This window comes from Macrotis lagotis, chromosome 8, assembly GCF_037893015.1.
Source record: "Macrotis lagotis isolate mMagLag1 chromosome 8, bilby.v1.9.chrom.fasta, whole genome shotgun sequence".
Classification (NCBI taxonomy): Eukaryota; Metazoa; Chordata; class Mammalia; order Peramelemorphia; family Peramelidae; genus Macrotis; species Macrotis lagotis.
The window spans coordinates 135256048-135271831 of NC_133665.1; the positions used below are offsets into that span (position 1 = coordinate 135256048).

Sequence of the window (15784 nt, forward strand, 5' to 3'; positions counted from 1 at the left end):
TTTATATAGCAAAAATACTTTAAAAATATCAACTCATTTGATCCTCAAACACCCTAGGAGGGAGGTGTTCTCACTGTACCCATTTTACAGCTCATAAAACTGAGGCAGATAAAGGTTAAGTAACAGCTAGTAAATGTCTGAGGCTGGATTAGTATTCAGATGTTCTCAATTCCAGTGCGAACTATCCATTTACTCACCGTATCTGCTGAGGGACTTGGTGAAGGTGGAGGAGTTGGAGATATTATAGGCAGAGTTCTGCTTGGGTACCAGGGCCACTGAGGAGCCATCGGTCACCTATGGTCAGAAAGGTCAAGGGTCAGGGCTCTGATCAGGCCAGCAGGTGCACCTGGCAGAAGGTCTTATGGTCAAGCAATGGCCATAATAATTCTAACAATGGTTTGAATTTAGTGCTTACCAGTGGCCCCTCCCCAACCTACTCACAGCACAATACAACAAGCCCACAATAACTATACTGTGGATTCTACCATGCTTTTCAGGCTTCACTTCTTTCCCCATAGATCCTCATGACATCTTAGATCTTCAGAGGATTCTTTCAAGGTCCTGAGGGCCGCTGCCACTGCCTGGGATGCTCTCTCCTGGCGCTATCTCCATCTTATAAAGTCTTCAAGGACCAACTTAAATGGCACCTTCTTCACAAAACCCTGCTCCTCCCACTGCATGCAGTGGGCTCCCACAGCATTCTGGAAGAGCTGCTTTTATGGGGCTTGTACCATTTTCATTCATACTGTTGCGGTCTGTACATAAGCCTTATCTTCCCTCCTCTAATGTAGCTTTTCAGAGAGCTGACTTAAGCTTCTAAATAGTGCTGTAGTCTTCTTTCCCCACCTCACGTTGCCTCCCAAGGCTCTACACGCTCTGAACTCTCAAGGAAATTTCATTTCTTTTAAAAAGTATTATTCATTTTTAGCATTTAAAAAAAATTTTCTTCCCTCTAGCCCCTTCCTCTGTCATTGAGAAGTCAAGCAATATAATCACAATTATACATATGAAATCATACAAAATATATTTCTAGATTATTCATATCACAAAAAACCTGCAAAAAATAAAATTTGTAAGAAGTCTGCTTCAATCTGTACTCAGCATTCATCAGTTTTCTCTTTGGAGGTGGAGAGTATTTTTCATCAAAGGTCCTACAGAATTGTCTTTGAAGCATTGTATCACAATGAATTTTTAATGAATGAATAAAAAACCCTGGGAAGGGCTTGGAGAGCCATTATTATCCCCATTTTGCAGATGAGGGACATGGTATACTAGAAAGAAGTCAGGAGGCCTAAGTTTGAGGTCTGTTCTACTGTGAACTTGCTGTGAACCTTGGACAGACCCTTTCACAAATTATTCAAGTCAATACTGATAGAGCATTTAAAGTAATAATAAAAATAATATTTATATCACAGTTTAGAGAGCTTTACATGTTACCTCATCTAATTCTCCTGACAACTGAGAGATAGAGGGTATTATTTTCCACATTTTATATAGGATGAGAAAAGGAGACTGAAAGAAGTTAAGGGATTTGTCCAGAGTCACACAACTAGCAAAAGTCTGAGGCAGGATTTGAATTCAGATCTTCCTGGTTTCCAAGTCCAGTGACACCCAGATGTCATACAGGATGTACAAAGCACTAGGCAAACAGGGAAAAGTATAAGCATGATGTACCCCCCCCTTTCTCTCCACATACCTCAAGGATGTTGTAACACAGAAGGATTAAGAAAAGCATAAAAGTAATTGCAACAAAGAAAAAAACAAGTGTCATAGGAAAAGAGCAAATGAAGCATCCAGGGTTTCAGAAAAGGTTTGGAGGATCAAAGATGGCACAATGGAAGAGGGAGCAGCTGAGCCAGGTGGGAGAGGGCATTCCAGGTGCAGGGGTCATATGGGGTAAAAACACAGAGTCAGACATGGAGAGGACAAATTTGGGGAATGTTCAGTGGCCCCAATTGGCTAAGAGCAAAGAGAGACAAAGTTGGAAGGAAGCCTTGCCTGAAAACCAGACTGTGATATTTGTATTCAATTCAATAAGACATTGGGAGTCAAGGGAGGTGCTTGAGCAGGGGAGGGATGAGAATTTAGAAAAAATTATTTTGGAGACACAAAAAAGCAAGATTAGCTTGGGAAGAGATCCAAGGCAGAGAGGTAGGTGAGGGAGTTACTGTAATAGGAAATGAGGACTTGAACCGCAGAGGGGAAGTGAGAATCCAAAGGTGGGGTGGATGCTGAGAAATGTTGCAGGAAAAGAAATCATAGGAGCAATGGAAGTGAGCTTTAATTTTCCTCTTCAGTGAGATAATGTCTCTGGCTTAAATGATAGCTACGGTCTCTTTTCTAGTCCTAACATTCTGTCTTCTAATGTCCCTCCCACTCTGATATTCTATGTTCTAAAGTCTTTTTTTAATTCTAACATTCTAACCCACACCCATTAAAATGACTCTGCAGAACACTGAAAAGTCAATTCTGCAGCCTTACCTGATAATGGGCCAGGGTATTGAGTCTCTTCCAGTCATTGTCTATCTTGGTGGTTACGTCCTCATCTTGCAGGATGATTCTGGCCATCCGGCCCTGGCGCCACTCTATACAATGGGAGAAAGATCAGGGGAAGATTGATAGCCAGGCAGAGTCAGTAATTCAATAAGCCTAAGACAGGGAGGGTGGCAGTGGTTCTTCTGTTCTTATCCTCCCCTGATCGGGGCTTCCTTAGATAGGTCAAGAGAGGGAACCAAGTTAAGGAGTTGGCACCCCTGCTGCTTTCATGACCCCACCCAGAAGAGCAGGGGAGGACTGGCCACTTGGATCCTTTCCCTCCTGGGGTCATGATGCTGGGAAATTATCTTGAATATACTCAGCCTAGAATGCATCCATATAGGTATTCTCCTGGCTTAAGAAACGTCCGAGAGAGGCCAAGCTCAGCCCCATCCAGCTATGGCTATTTCTGATCCCAAGCATTCTCAAGTCCCATGTGATTATTTTGGTGGGAAAGAGAAAAAGGACTTCGTGTGCTACAGGGGAAGACTGGTTGGGGAGTCTTAAATGACTTTAAAAGACCATGTCTATCACTAGTTCTAACTAGATAAGTCATTTGACCCTTCCAGGTCTCTTTTGCCTCATCTGTAAAATAGCAGGGCTATGTTGAATGACCTCTACTGTCCCGTAAAGCTCTAAATCTATGATTCTCAGAAACCATTGTCACCAAATTCACTCAGAAGCCTCCCAGATATGTTCCTATCACTCCTCTGTTCAAGTACCTACTGTGGCTCCCTATTACTGATGGTATCAAGGCATAGTTTTAGCCTGGCTTCACAGCCCACCCCAGTGTGGCCATCCTCCTTTCCTCAGAGGCATCCTCTGCTCCTGTTGGGTCAGGTTTCTCACTGTCCTCTGAAGATAGACTTCTCACTTCCCCACAAGCTCCAGAGCCTTTATTCACTGTCCCCTAACCCTTTCCCACCACAACTCATCACCTTGTACCATTAGTAAATTATTTCACAGGTGTATATTTTGCTTCACCAGTCAGGTTGCGGGCTCCTTAGAGGCTTCCTGAGATTCTTCTAACTAAAGATAGCACTTTTGTTTTATCAGCTTCTAAGGGCCATGTCTGTACCTTCCCCTGTCTCTCCAGAGAAGAGAATATAGGGCTTGACCCACATTCACCATGCTTCTCCATCATTGGTCATAGTGGTATCCCTGGGTCTCCCCTTCTCCAAATTAAATCTTGCCCATCACATAAGGTTGGGCTCAGGCGTCACCTCATTGACGAAGCCTTTGAACCCTCCAGCCTCTCCAATCCTTCTCTACTTGGAATTATTAAATTTCAGTCTACACCAAATAACTCAGCCCTTGACCCTCATTGCATGAGTATTATTTCTCCAATGAAGAATGCCAGATTCCTGGGGACAGGAACAGTTCTGTCCTTCACATGTATCCTGTCCAGTAACCAGTTAATAATCTGCAGATAGACTGAGAGCCTGAGGATGACTCTGAAGCCAAGGCAACCCCCGGGCATCACTAAGGTTGCAATGGGACTGCCTCAGCCCCACCCTATACATCTAGAGACCCAGACTCCACAAGGTACCCCCTGCCCAAGCCCTGCCTAGTACAAACCCTGGGTCCATCAGCTGCCCCAGAATGTGGAGTCTCTAGCTCTCCCCACCCACCCAGACTGCACTGGTCCCTGGCTCACCCAGGTCCATGTCCCCAGCCTTGGGTCTCTGGGAGTATGGAACACCCTTGTAAACAGCATCCAACAGCTTCTCCTTCACTTGTGTGATGGTGTCACAGTTCAACACCTTGACAGGGATCTCCGGGGCATTCTCATTCTCTGGATTCACACAGTTCAACGTCTGGATTGGGGCAGAGAATGGAGAAAGAGGCAAGGAGTTGAGGGAGGGAAGGGTGCTCTCCTGAGGCTCCCGGCCAAAAGAGGCTCCATTTGCTTCTCATTGACAGCAGCTGTCACTGTTCTCCCTGCACCCCTCTCAGCCCAGGACAGCAGAAGGAGATGCCTGCCCAGCAGATAAAAAGGGTCAAGTCACTTCAGAGCTGGCCCACCACCCAGCAAATGGACTTTAAAGGTCACAGGAAGGGGGGGGAATACCAAGGAGAAGGACTGAAAGCAACAGCTGTCATCACTGACTGCTTTCTTGACCTTGACGTACCACTTCATCATATACTATCTCATAACTAGGCGATCATATGGTGTTGTGGAAAGAAGAGATGAGTCCTGGCTCTATGATTTGTTAGCTACAGGTGCTCAATAAATGTCTCCCCTCCCTCTTTAGGTGCTCCAAGGATCAAATGAGATCATGGAGACAGGGTGCTTGGTGACTTGTAAAACATTAGACACAGCAGACCATAAAATAGATTTAGATCTCCAAGGCCACTCAGTCCAGCCCCCTAATTTTACAGAATTAAGACACAATGAATTTAAGTGACCTGTCTTGTGGGACACAACTTGGAGGTGACTGAAGTAAGACTTGGACCAGGTCTGCCCAATATGTCATAATGTCTCTCAAAACAAAACAAAACAAAACAAAGCCCACCAAATTTGTCCTTTAATTATGTCACCTACCTATACTTGTAAATATGCTGTTTCTTGGAGCCTAATCTCTGCCACCAGATCTGGCAAAGGGCTGGGCCTATGTTATTTTCCCTGTGAATTCTTGCTGAATAGATATTAAACTATTGGCTGGACTTTAAAAGCTTAAGAAATCCCAGGTGAGGAAAAGGAGCTAGGTATGCAAGATGGAACCATGGAGAGATGGGGAAGGGAATCCAAATGTGGTTGGTCACATTCAGTGTTTTGGATGACCCAAGAGTACTAGGGGGACACAGCACAGGGAGGTCAAGGCCCCCATCTCACTCACAAGGCTTCAGGACCAAGTGGAAAAGCTAAGGCCGACCCTGACTCACCAGCATCTTGTAGTCGATCTGCTGGCGGATGAGTTTGTCTTCACTCAAGGAGTAGCGGGCCTCACCAGTGATGGCATCAATTGGACCTTTTTCCATCTGTTGCTTGATGGCACAATATAGCATAAAGAGAGGCTCCCCTGCACACTCCTGAGGTGGGAGGAGAACACAGAAAGGAGCCCTGGTCAAGGAAGAGCTTCTGGCAAGAGACTTGTACACACTTCTTGGTGGTAGTAATTTGAGGACCAAACCACTGCCCCAAACCAAGTTCAAGAGTGTCTTTAGAACAGTCATGAGGAATCTTGAGAGCCTCATCACCAGGAAGTCCACCCAGATTGATCCATCTACCATTGAGCTCATCTATCTCTGAACTCCACAGCACTTACCATCCATCTTAACCATGTTTTTATCATTATCTCAGACAGCTTTTCTTTTTATTTCTCCACTTACATGTAAAAACAATTTCAACATTTTTTTCAAATTTTGAATTCCTAATTCTTTCCCCCTCCTCCCTTCCTGTTTCCTCTAAATGAGAAGACAAGCAATTTGATAAAGGTTATCCATGTGGAGTTATATAAAATACATTTCTATGATATACTGCTTTTCTCAATGGACTGTTCTATGTTTCAAGAATATGACTATCTCCCATCAATGCCTCATCATACATAAAGTGCCCCTGGTCTATGATCTCCCTGGTCTCCCCTCACCTCCATTCCTCTGAAGCCCTAGAATCCCCCAAAGCTCAGCTCAGATCCCACCTGCTACATGATGCCTCCCTGAAGCCCCCACCTTCCTGAACCCCCTTCCCCTGACAAAGTTACTCTATCAATAGTCTACATCTAATTCTATGTATAAGTGCTCTTTTCCTTGGTAGAGTTTAAACTTTTTGAGGGCAAGTATTGTTTCATTTTTGTCACTGTACCTCAAATGCCTAGCCCAGGATATAGGTGTAAAATAAAAACTTGGTGAAGGTTTGACAGATGGGTACATCAGCTGATCTTACCCATTTCCCCTTGTCTTCTCCCTGTAGTCCTTGGCACAGGAATGGATGGACAGATATTATTCCTATGTTGCTTCACTGTTTGGAATTCTGTGTTCCTCTTGCCCCTGTGCCCTCCCCTGCTACACACCTTTAGGACACCTCTATCTCTCTGGATTCTATCCATCCTTCAGGGTCCAGTTCAACTTCCCTCCCCTCTGTGAAGCCTTCACTGGTTTCTGTTTCCTCCAGAACTTATTATCTACATAATTATGCCCCCAATTCTGTCCTGCCTCACAAATCTTAACATTACTTCACTTCCCCTCCTGAATTCTTACTCTGCATCATGGTTTGCCACGAGTATCAAATGAGATTATTTGGGAAAGGGGGAGCGATGGAAGAGAATCTGGCCTGCACCTGGATTTGATCCATGGAAGGAACTCCCAGCATGATAACTTCTTCTAGTCAGTGTAGGTCAGTAACTTATCTAGAGCTTAGAGTTTTAGAGGAAAAAGTCATCTAAGTCACTGAAAATAGTTGAATCCAAGTATTGCTCAACTGTTGTTGAGCCATGTGGCTTCTCATCCAGTGAAATTACACATATTATGCTCTATAACCTATATCAAATTGCTTACTGACTTGGAGAATGAGGAGGCAAAGGAGGAAGAATGACAATTCAGAACTCAAAATTTTTTAAAAAACTGAATCTCAAAATACGCCTTTACATGTAAATGGAAAAATAAAATACTGTTATTATTAATTATTTAATGTTCAAGTACATGAAATCAAATCCTTTAAAAAAAAGAAATGTAAATGATATAAAAACAAAATATTAATAAAATTTTAAAAATATAATGAGTTACAAGGATAGTTATTCATCTTATTATTATATGGGAATTTCCTTGAGGGCAACACCTGGGTGTCTTGATTTTCTATATACTGCCACAGTGCCAAGCACAAGAGTTGGCACATGAAATACTCAATATCACTAACACAGCTCAGCTGTCCTGAGCCTCTTATCTAATATACAAAGATGCAAAAGAGATAGACTTTGCTTCCAAAGAGTGTTCCAATCAATTCAATTGAGAGGCTGCAGCATGGTATCATGTATAAAAGACCAGACTTGGAATCAGAAAGATCTGGATTAAAATCTCATCTGGAACATTTTAACTTGTATGACCTTGGGCAAGCCACATAAATTTCTCTATAGCTTAGTGTATTCATCTGTAAAAGAAAGGGAATGGGGCTTGACCTGTAAGGTCTCTTCCAGTTACAAACCTATGAGCTTGTAACTTTGTTGATTGAAAGGGAATTCCATTTTATATGTCTTTATATTTTCATAAACATATTTATGTTTCCAATTGTACATGAACAGCTTATACCAGATTGCCTGTTGCCATGGGAGGGGGGGAGGGAAGGGAGAATGGTAGAAAAATGTGGAAAACATAAACTTGCAAATGTATGAACATTGAAAACTACCTGAAAAATAAAATAAAGTGCACAAAATAAATTTGTTTCTACAAATCTACTTCTTTCTATAAGTATATTTATTTACAATTATAAATTTATGTTTCTATGAGTATATTTACATAAATGTATTTGTTTCTAAAAGTATATAAAATAGTTATCTTTATATTCCTTTATAAATACACATACATACAAATATTTATCCTTTTATATTTTGGGTGAGAATATACAAAATCAAGTATATAGGAATCACTGGAGAAAGTGGGAGCTGAACTGGACCTTGGAGGAAGAATCAACCTGACTCTTAAGAGTCATTTTCAAAAAAAAAAAAAAGCCATTTTCAATTAACCCATCACTTGACTATGTGAGGGGATCATGTGGAAGAAAGGGAAATGGCTTGGATGTCCCAGAGGACCTAAGTCTGCCCCCTGGCTTTGGAAGGATTTTTAGACTACCTGCTTAACCTCCCTCAGTCTCCACTTCCTCCTCGGGGATTTCTAGGGTCCTTTCCAGGTCCAGAGGGTTATGATTCCACAATCCCAAACAATGGCCACGAGGCCTGGACTCAGCAGGAAGAGAACTGGCTAGTGCTTGGCCACTACTCCTCTGGGTCTGCCCACTTGGAGATCCAGTTAAAGAAGCATCTCACAAGTGGTCCTCCCCACATTCCTGCTCAAGGACGGAGGGTGGGCAGTAAAGCGGGCAAGAGAGGTTTTTTTTAGTGGGAAGGCGGCAAAGAAGTTCCAATAGCCTTTTCCCTCCTCCCCGGACACCTTACAAATAAATTGTCCTTTGGACCAAAGTGCACTGCTCCCCCTGTCACCATATGCTGTTAGCATCTCGTTAGCATCTGCGGTAATTAAAGAGACAGCTGCTAACGAGCAGGAGCATGCATATATCATCCCGAGACCTTCCGACAACACGCCTGTCTTTGAAATTATGTTTCATTTGCAAACTCGGCTTCATTAAGTCAGCTTCGGGAGAGGGGGAAAAAAGGGTGAGGGAGAAAGGGAGAGCAAGAAAGACGACCCAATTTGGAGCCTGGGAGCCGTTTATTAATAGCCATCTCTCTCTCTTCCTGGAAGATGCAAAAGCAAAAATAATGACCGCCAAGGCAAACAGCCTTATAAGCCATCATCATGGAGAACCAAAGTCTGCCTCTACCTTTCATGTCCCATGCTCCTTGCCTTCCAGCTCTGATCTCGGGCTGGAGGACATCCTCCAAGGCTCAGCCACCAGGAGACCACCCCAGTCAAAGCTTGGGGGATGAAGAGGGAAGATCCTGTTCCCTGACATCCCCAGCAGGCCCACTGTGGTGGGAGAGGCAAAGGGAGACACATTTAAATGGAAACCTGAGGAAGACAGGTCCAAGCAGCTCCACTGACCTGGGAGTCTGCCCTAGTTACAGAGCATAGACTGGGTGACAAGGTCAGCTTTCTCTGAAACTCAGCTTCCTCATCTGTAAAATGAAGAAGATGAACTCAGAACATGACCTACAAGTTCTTATGAATGCTGAAGTTCCGTGTTATTTCAATAAGCCTCAGTTTCCTTATCTGTGAAACATAGAGGTGATGCCAATGTGTTTACCTCATAAGACTGTTAGGGACAATGGGAGGCAAAATATGAAAATTCTCTGTAAAACATAAAGCATAATATAAATTATTATTTTTTCTTATCCAAGGGGTTTTGCCCTCCATGCTCTACCCTACTTGAATTAATGCTTACTTCTCCCATGAAGGCCCCTGATATGAGGAGCATCAACCTGAGAATAAGGAGACCCAGGTTCTGCTTCTAGCTTGGATGCTGACCAGCTGTGTCTCCTTGCACAAGTCACTCCCCCCACCATCTCAATTCCCACATCAATACAATGAAGATGACAGACAACATGGGGGACCCCTACCCCCATTCCCACCCTTAGAATCTGATGAAGTCTATGGACCAATTTTCAGAAGAATTATTTTTAGATACATAAAATATATGGGAATACCTAGTTACCAAAACAGTTTTTAAAAAAGTTCATAAATCCAAGGTTAACAACCCTGTATAATAAAATTATCTTTAGAATTTCTTATTGTTGTGAGACTTTGTGTTCTAAAATCTCCTTCACTTAAAACAATCTATATTCGAACATTCTATATTTTAAGGTCTTTTCCATCTCTGACATTCCATGTATTTTCCTGTTCTAACATTCTATGATAGAAGATCTTTTTCAGCTATGACAGTCTAACCTAAGGTCTGTTTCTATATACTAATATTCTATTTCCCTATTGTAAGTTATATATATATATGTGTATATATATATATATATATATATATATATAATATAGTATATCTACATTCTCCATAGTCCTATATTCCAAGTTCTCCATATAATATATAGTATAGACTCCAAGGTCTCTTCTAACTCTGACTTTTCATGTCCCAAGCCCCTTCCATCTCTAACCTTACATGTTGTAAAGTCTTTCCAGTTCTGATCTATTATATCAGATCTTTTCCAACTCTGATAGTCTATATTCTAAGATCCTTCTCTTCCTACACTCTAATAGACTCCTATATTCTAACTTCTCTATGTAATGTATAATTTACATTCTCTATATTCTAAGTTTTCTATATAACATACAGGATAGTCTATATTCTCTATATTGCTACAGTCTAAGGTTCCTTTAATTCTGACATTCCATGTTCTAAAGTTTTTCCAGTTCTGTTGTATAGAAGATCTTTTCCAGTTCTGACAGTCTATATCCTAAGGCTTCTTTGTTCCTATATTCTAACATTATATTTCTACAGCATAGTCTATTACTTATATGCAAGATATTGTAGTCTACATTATCTATATTCTAAAGTCCTGGCTAGTTCTGACATCTAAGTTATAATTTCCTGTCTAATCTGACAGTCTATATCCTAGGATCCCTGCCAACTTTGATATGCCATGCTTTGAAGTTCTAGTGTTCTATGCTCTAAGATCTCTTAGAACAGTCCATACATTTTCCTCCCATTTACGCCTATACTCCTGCCATAAAAAAAACTTGCTGATCTTACTAACAGAATTCAGCATTCCCTTATCTGCTGCCAATCTTGATGCTGATGCCAAGGCCCATGCCCATGCCTCCTAGTGTCCCTGACCCTGGCCACGACTTGGGATCCCAGCCAACCTGCAGCTCCTTCCCCATGAGCAGGGCCTCAGTCTAAGGAGCCGAATGCTTGAGCTTCCTACAGAGAGATGCCCCTGAGGCTGAGATCCATTCACATTATGATACTGGAGACAGGGATGCTAAGAAGTCCCTCCAGGCAGGATGATGGAGGAGGTGAGGCATACAAAGAAGGCTCCGGGGAGAGCCTGCATGTTTAATGTATTCTAAGGAAGTTTCCAAATTGGAAAAGCCTCCCATGGGAGCAGTGACATAATGTGGGGAGGCGGTCATTCCTGGCGCCGATGAGGCCCACCATCACATCTGGGTACCAGCTGAGGCCTCCACATTTTGGGGCAGCCTCATGTGACTCAGAGACCTGTCTGAGGCAGAGAAGAAAGGGGACCCTCCTTACACAACTCAAAAGCAGCCTTGGAAAATTCACCCACATTCAGTATTGGGCCCAGTGGTACCCCCTGCTACAGAACCTTCAATAACCCAAAGGCTAACATCAACCCTTCCTTCTGCTGGCCCCAGTCTTCAGGACCAAGGGTGAGGCTCTGGTAACAGGTGGGGGAGAGCAGAAAGAAGTGGAAAAGGAGATTCAGACCCAGACCCTAGTGGCAGCCTGGGACAAGTCACTCCAGCCCTCTCCCTGGGCCTCAGTTTAGCATCTGTTAATTCAGATACTAATGCTCACATTACCCACATTTCTGGGATATTCTGAGCAAAGGACTTTGAAAGCTTCATCATGCAAGAAGTCCTTACTACACACTAGCCCCTAGCTAAGTGAGGGAGATCAAGAATGACAAAATGAAATCAGTCCTTGCCTTCAAGGAGCTTACATTCTGTGTTTTGAGTATGTATAGACATACACAGATCAATATATTTATATATATTTATGAATATAAGGATCTTAAAACATTTATATTATTAGATATTATCAATCTCATCAAAATATTATAGATTATTAGATATTATAAATATCTAAATTATATAAATATGATCAGGTAGTTATGTTATGTTAATATAGAATTTTCTATGTATATTATATATTCTTATATAAAATATAATCCATATAGTATAAGTTATATTATATAATTACACACATACAACAATATTACAAGCTTAAGATATGTGTGGTCTCTCTTTTTTCCACAAGTAGAGGGACTAAGGATATGGAATGCACAGTATATTCTGCCATACAGGGTAGACAGTTGCCGAATGACTTTTTCCTCTTTCTTTCCTGATCTTTACTAAAAGGATTGCCTTTCTGGTAGAAGAAGAGGGAGTGATTAGTTTTTTTTTTTAAATGAGCGTGGACTAAGAACAAAAGCTATAATAAATCTAGTATTTTTTAAATGTAGACCATCTACCTCAGCTCTGGATCTAGCACACATGTTTATCAACGACTTGGATGAAAGGATAGCTGGCATATTTAGAAAATTACAGATGACAAAAAGCTGGGGGGGAGGGAGGGAGGGAGGGAGGGAGGGAGGGAGAGAGAGAGAGAGAGAGAGAGAGAGAGAGAGAGAGAGAGAGAGAGAGAGAGAGAGAGAGAGAAGCAAGAAAAAAGAAGTAGCAGAGGGAGAGAAGAAAGGGAGGAAGGGAAGAGTGAGAGAGAGAGGAGAAAGGAAAAACAGGAGGGAGAGAAGAAATAAGGAAGGAAGAAAAGAAGGGGCGAGAGAATGAGAACGATAATATTAATGGTAGAAGGTAGAACTGGTATCCAAAAATATGTCAACATTGAAAAGAAAAGAATGAAAGCAATAAAATGGTATTTAATAGAGATAAATGTGCAGAAATGGGGAAAGCATAGCTAATCACATGAAAAAGACCAAGGAGTTTCAGTGAGCTGTCAACTCAACAGGAGTCAGCCAGCCCCTCTAAAGGAGCCAGCATGGCCTTGCAAGTGGAGGAAGAAGGCATCACAGGCAGGATGAGGACCTGGCAGGCCCTGCTGCACTTTGCCTCAGCTGGGCCACCCTTGAAACAGTTGGGTCAGGTCTGGATGTCCCATGTTAGGAAGGACATGGGCAAACATTTACACATCCCAGAGGGTGAGGTCCAGGGATCCAGGTCTAAGAATGAACTCCTGGGTGAAGAAAAAGATGAGGAAAAGCTGGAGGATAGACCATTGCCCTCAGTATTTGAAGAGTTGGGATAAAAATCCAAGTCCCTGGCCTCAGAGCAGGAGGAGGAAGGTTTAAAGAGGCCTGGAAGGAGTGACCTCTGGAGACAGTGAGCTTTCCTTCATTTCCAGACTTCAGAGGCCAGTGAGCCCCCTGGCGTTTCATAGCAGGTGGCCTGGGTTCAGATCCCTTCCTAAGGGAGAAGATTTCAGAGGAGGCTTGAGGTAGGGGTCCTGGACTTTTTTTGGCCAAGCTGCACTACTCCACAGTGTACTGGGTTCTAATCCTGACTCAGCCAAGAACAAATCATACATTGGGCAAATAACTTTTGAACCCTCAATCTCCTCACTGCACTTCCATCATCTCGCTGTCATTGCTCTGACCCAATGCTGCCCTGTCAGAATGTGGGGCCTCCAGGACAGGACACCCCACTTCTGGTTAGCTCTGTTAGGCAGCTTTACTTCACACAAAAGACAAAATCTGTTTCTTTTTCATAACTCTGAGAGGCTGACAAGACAAATGAAGGTCCAGGAGGAAAAGATGAAATATATCTTCAGTCTTGGTAGAGAGGTAGGGGACTGCTAGGACAGAATACTGCATTCATTGTTAGATGTGGTCAAGATACTGGACATGTGGAATTGCTTTCTGGGTTCGTTTTGATTTTGGGGTGTTTTGTTTGTTTTTGGTTACATAGACGGATTCAATCTGTTGCTGAGGATTGGGGAAGAGTTGAAAAGTGTGCAATGCAACCCCAAAGGAATTAAAATGTTTTTTAAAGCTTTCAAATGCCAGTGCCCCAAAGCTACTCTAAGCTTTGCAGGTAGGGAATGCTTGCTCTCTCTTCGTGACCCTGTCCTGGGTGCCTAGCAGAGTCGGGCATGTTCCTCTCTCTGACTTCATCTGGATCTGAAAGTCTGTGCAATTAGATAGCATCTCCTATTGTTCACTCATCAGGGAGTGTGGGTGTCTCTTCCTCAACCACACTGTGAACCCCCTTTCTGGCAGGAATGAAGTCTCAAGAGTCCCAAAACACAGAATACTAAGGTTAGAAAAGAGAATATGAGCATACAGAGTGTTGTTAGAGCTAGAAGCTCTTTCCTTAGAGACCCAATCCAGGGGGGCTCAGGAACCTGCAGCAGATGAATTTCTTTTTTTAACTCTGATAACTGGATTTCAAGATAACTGATTTCCTTTGTACTTTGGTTTATGAATTTAATATCATCATGAGAAGGGGTCCACAGGCTTCACCAGACATGGCCCCAGGGGTCCAGGACATACAAAAAAAAAGGTAAAAATTCCTCCTCTTAGTGAGATTCCCTTATCTTAGAGATGGGAAGCTTGAGGTCCACAGAAGGGACTGGTTGACCCAGGACCACACAGTGAGTTTCTCTTCTCTCCCCTTTAGCACAGGCTTGATGACATAGTAGGCTTCATGGACAGTAGAGGATAGTAGCCTAAAGCCTTATGGCCTCAGAGCAGAAGTCAAAGGTGAAAGCTGCAGGACAGGATGGCTCTCTTCATTAAAACCTGCTGTGAATTGTAGACTTCCTGGCATGACCTGTCAGCCACCCAGTCCATCTCATACCCTATAGATGCCAATCCTCGACCTTTCAACACCCTATCCTCCCTCTGGTCTTCCCCTGCAGTCTCTCCCCAAGAGGCCAACCCATGACATTCAGAATCCCCAAGGAAGTTTCTCACCTCATTAAATGGACCCAAGTCTCCTGTTCCTACAGTTACAAGCACCCCAGAGAGGCAGTCCTAGGAGTTCACATTTTAGACTGACAAAGCATTTAATCTCATTTAGGCCTCACAAGAATCCTAGAAGGGAGTGATCATTTTTATACCCATTTCACAGATGAGAAGACTAAAATTCAGAGAAGTTAAATGACTTCCTAACTCCACAATCAACATTCTTTCCACCACACCATGCAGAAGGCCTTTTCCTGGCTCTTCTACTAAATAACTATAAATTGGGGTTCAATCACTTTCCCTTTCTTGGACTTGGTTTTCATAGCTCTAAAATGAAGGAAGAGATAATTTCCAAGTTCCATGATCTTCCCTCTCATCTTAAAACGCTGAGCTCCATCATCTTACTTAAACGTTTTACCTTCCATTACCAAAGTCAGTGTCCTGTGGCCAACAGAGGCTCACTACACATTGACTGAATTCAATCCATCTATCATTTAATCAACAAGCATGTATTAAGGATCTACTTTGTGTCTTCTCCCTGTCCAGGATGAAGACTGTTGGCTCTCATTGACTGTGCCAGAGCTGCCTCTTTACCCTGAAAGCTCTCTCCGCCCTGGGCTACTTCTCACATAGGTAGCATCCCCCAACCTGGGGTCTCTCCTCCTCCAGAGTGGCTGGCTGCTCCCAGGACCTCCAGGCCAGTCCATCTTCATCCCTCTCCAGGTTAGCATGCTGACTCATCCCCAAGGGGTTCCGGCTACCAATGCAGACCTCAGTTAGATGAAGGTAGCAATGTGGATCTGAGGTCCTTCTCCTCTTGGATCTATAGGCTTTTCAGTATGTCATCCCAATTAACTCTACCTTTACCCTCCCAGTAACCTTTGAGAGAGAGAGGGAAGTAGTAAAGGTAATCAGTCTACAGTAAGAAGGTACAATAGGTAACTTTGACCCCTGCCCCTTCCAATAGG

The 15784-nt window shown here is 42.9% G+C and overlaps 1 protein-coding gene across 2 annotated transcripts in view; it reads right to left on the minus strand.

Moving 5' to 3' along the window:
• PLXNA1 (plexin A1) overlaps positions 1 to 15784 on the minus strand; it is a 297154-nt gene that overhangs the window by 36493 nt on the left and 244877 nt on the right. For both annotated transcript variants that reach the window (XM_074198439.1, XM_074198440.1), the window contains exons 24-27: positions 5422 to 5568; positions 4193 to 4352; positions 2482 to 2585; positions 198 to 294 (exon numbers count right to left, since the gene is read on the minus strand). In XM_074198439.1, coding sequence (XP_074054540.1) covers positions 198 to 294; positions 2482 to 2585; positions 4193 to 4352; positions 5422 to 5568 — 508 coding nt within the window. The remainder of the gene's footprint in view (positions 1 to 197; positions 295 to 2481; positions 2586 to 4192; positions 4353 to 5421; positions 5569 to 15784) is intronic.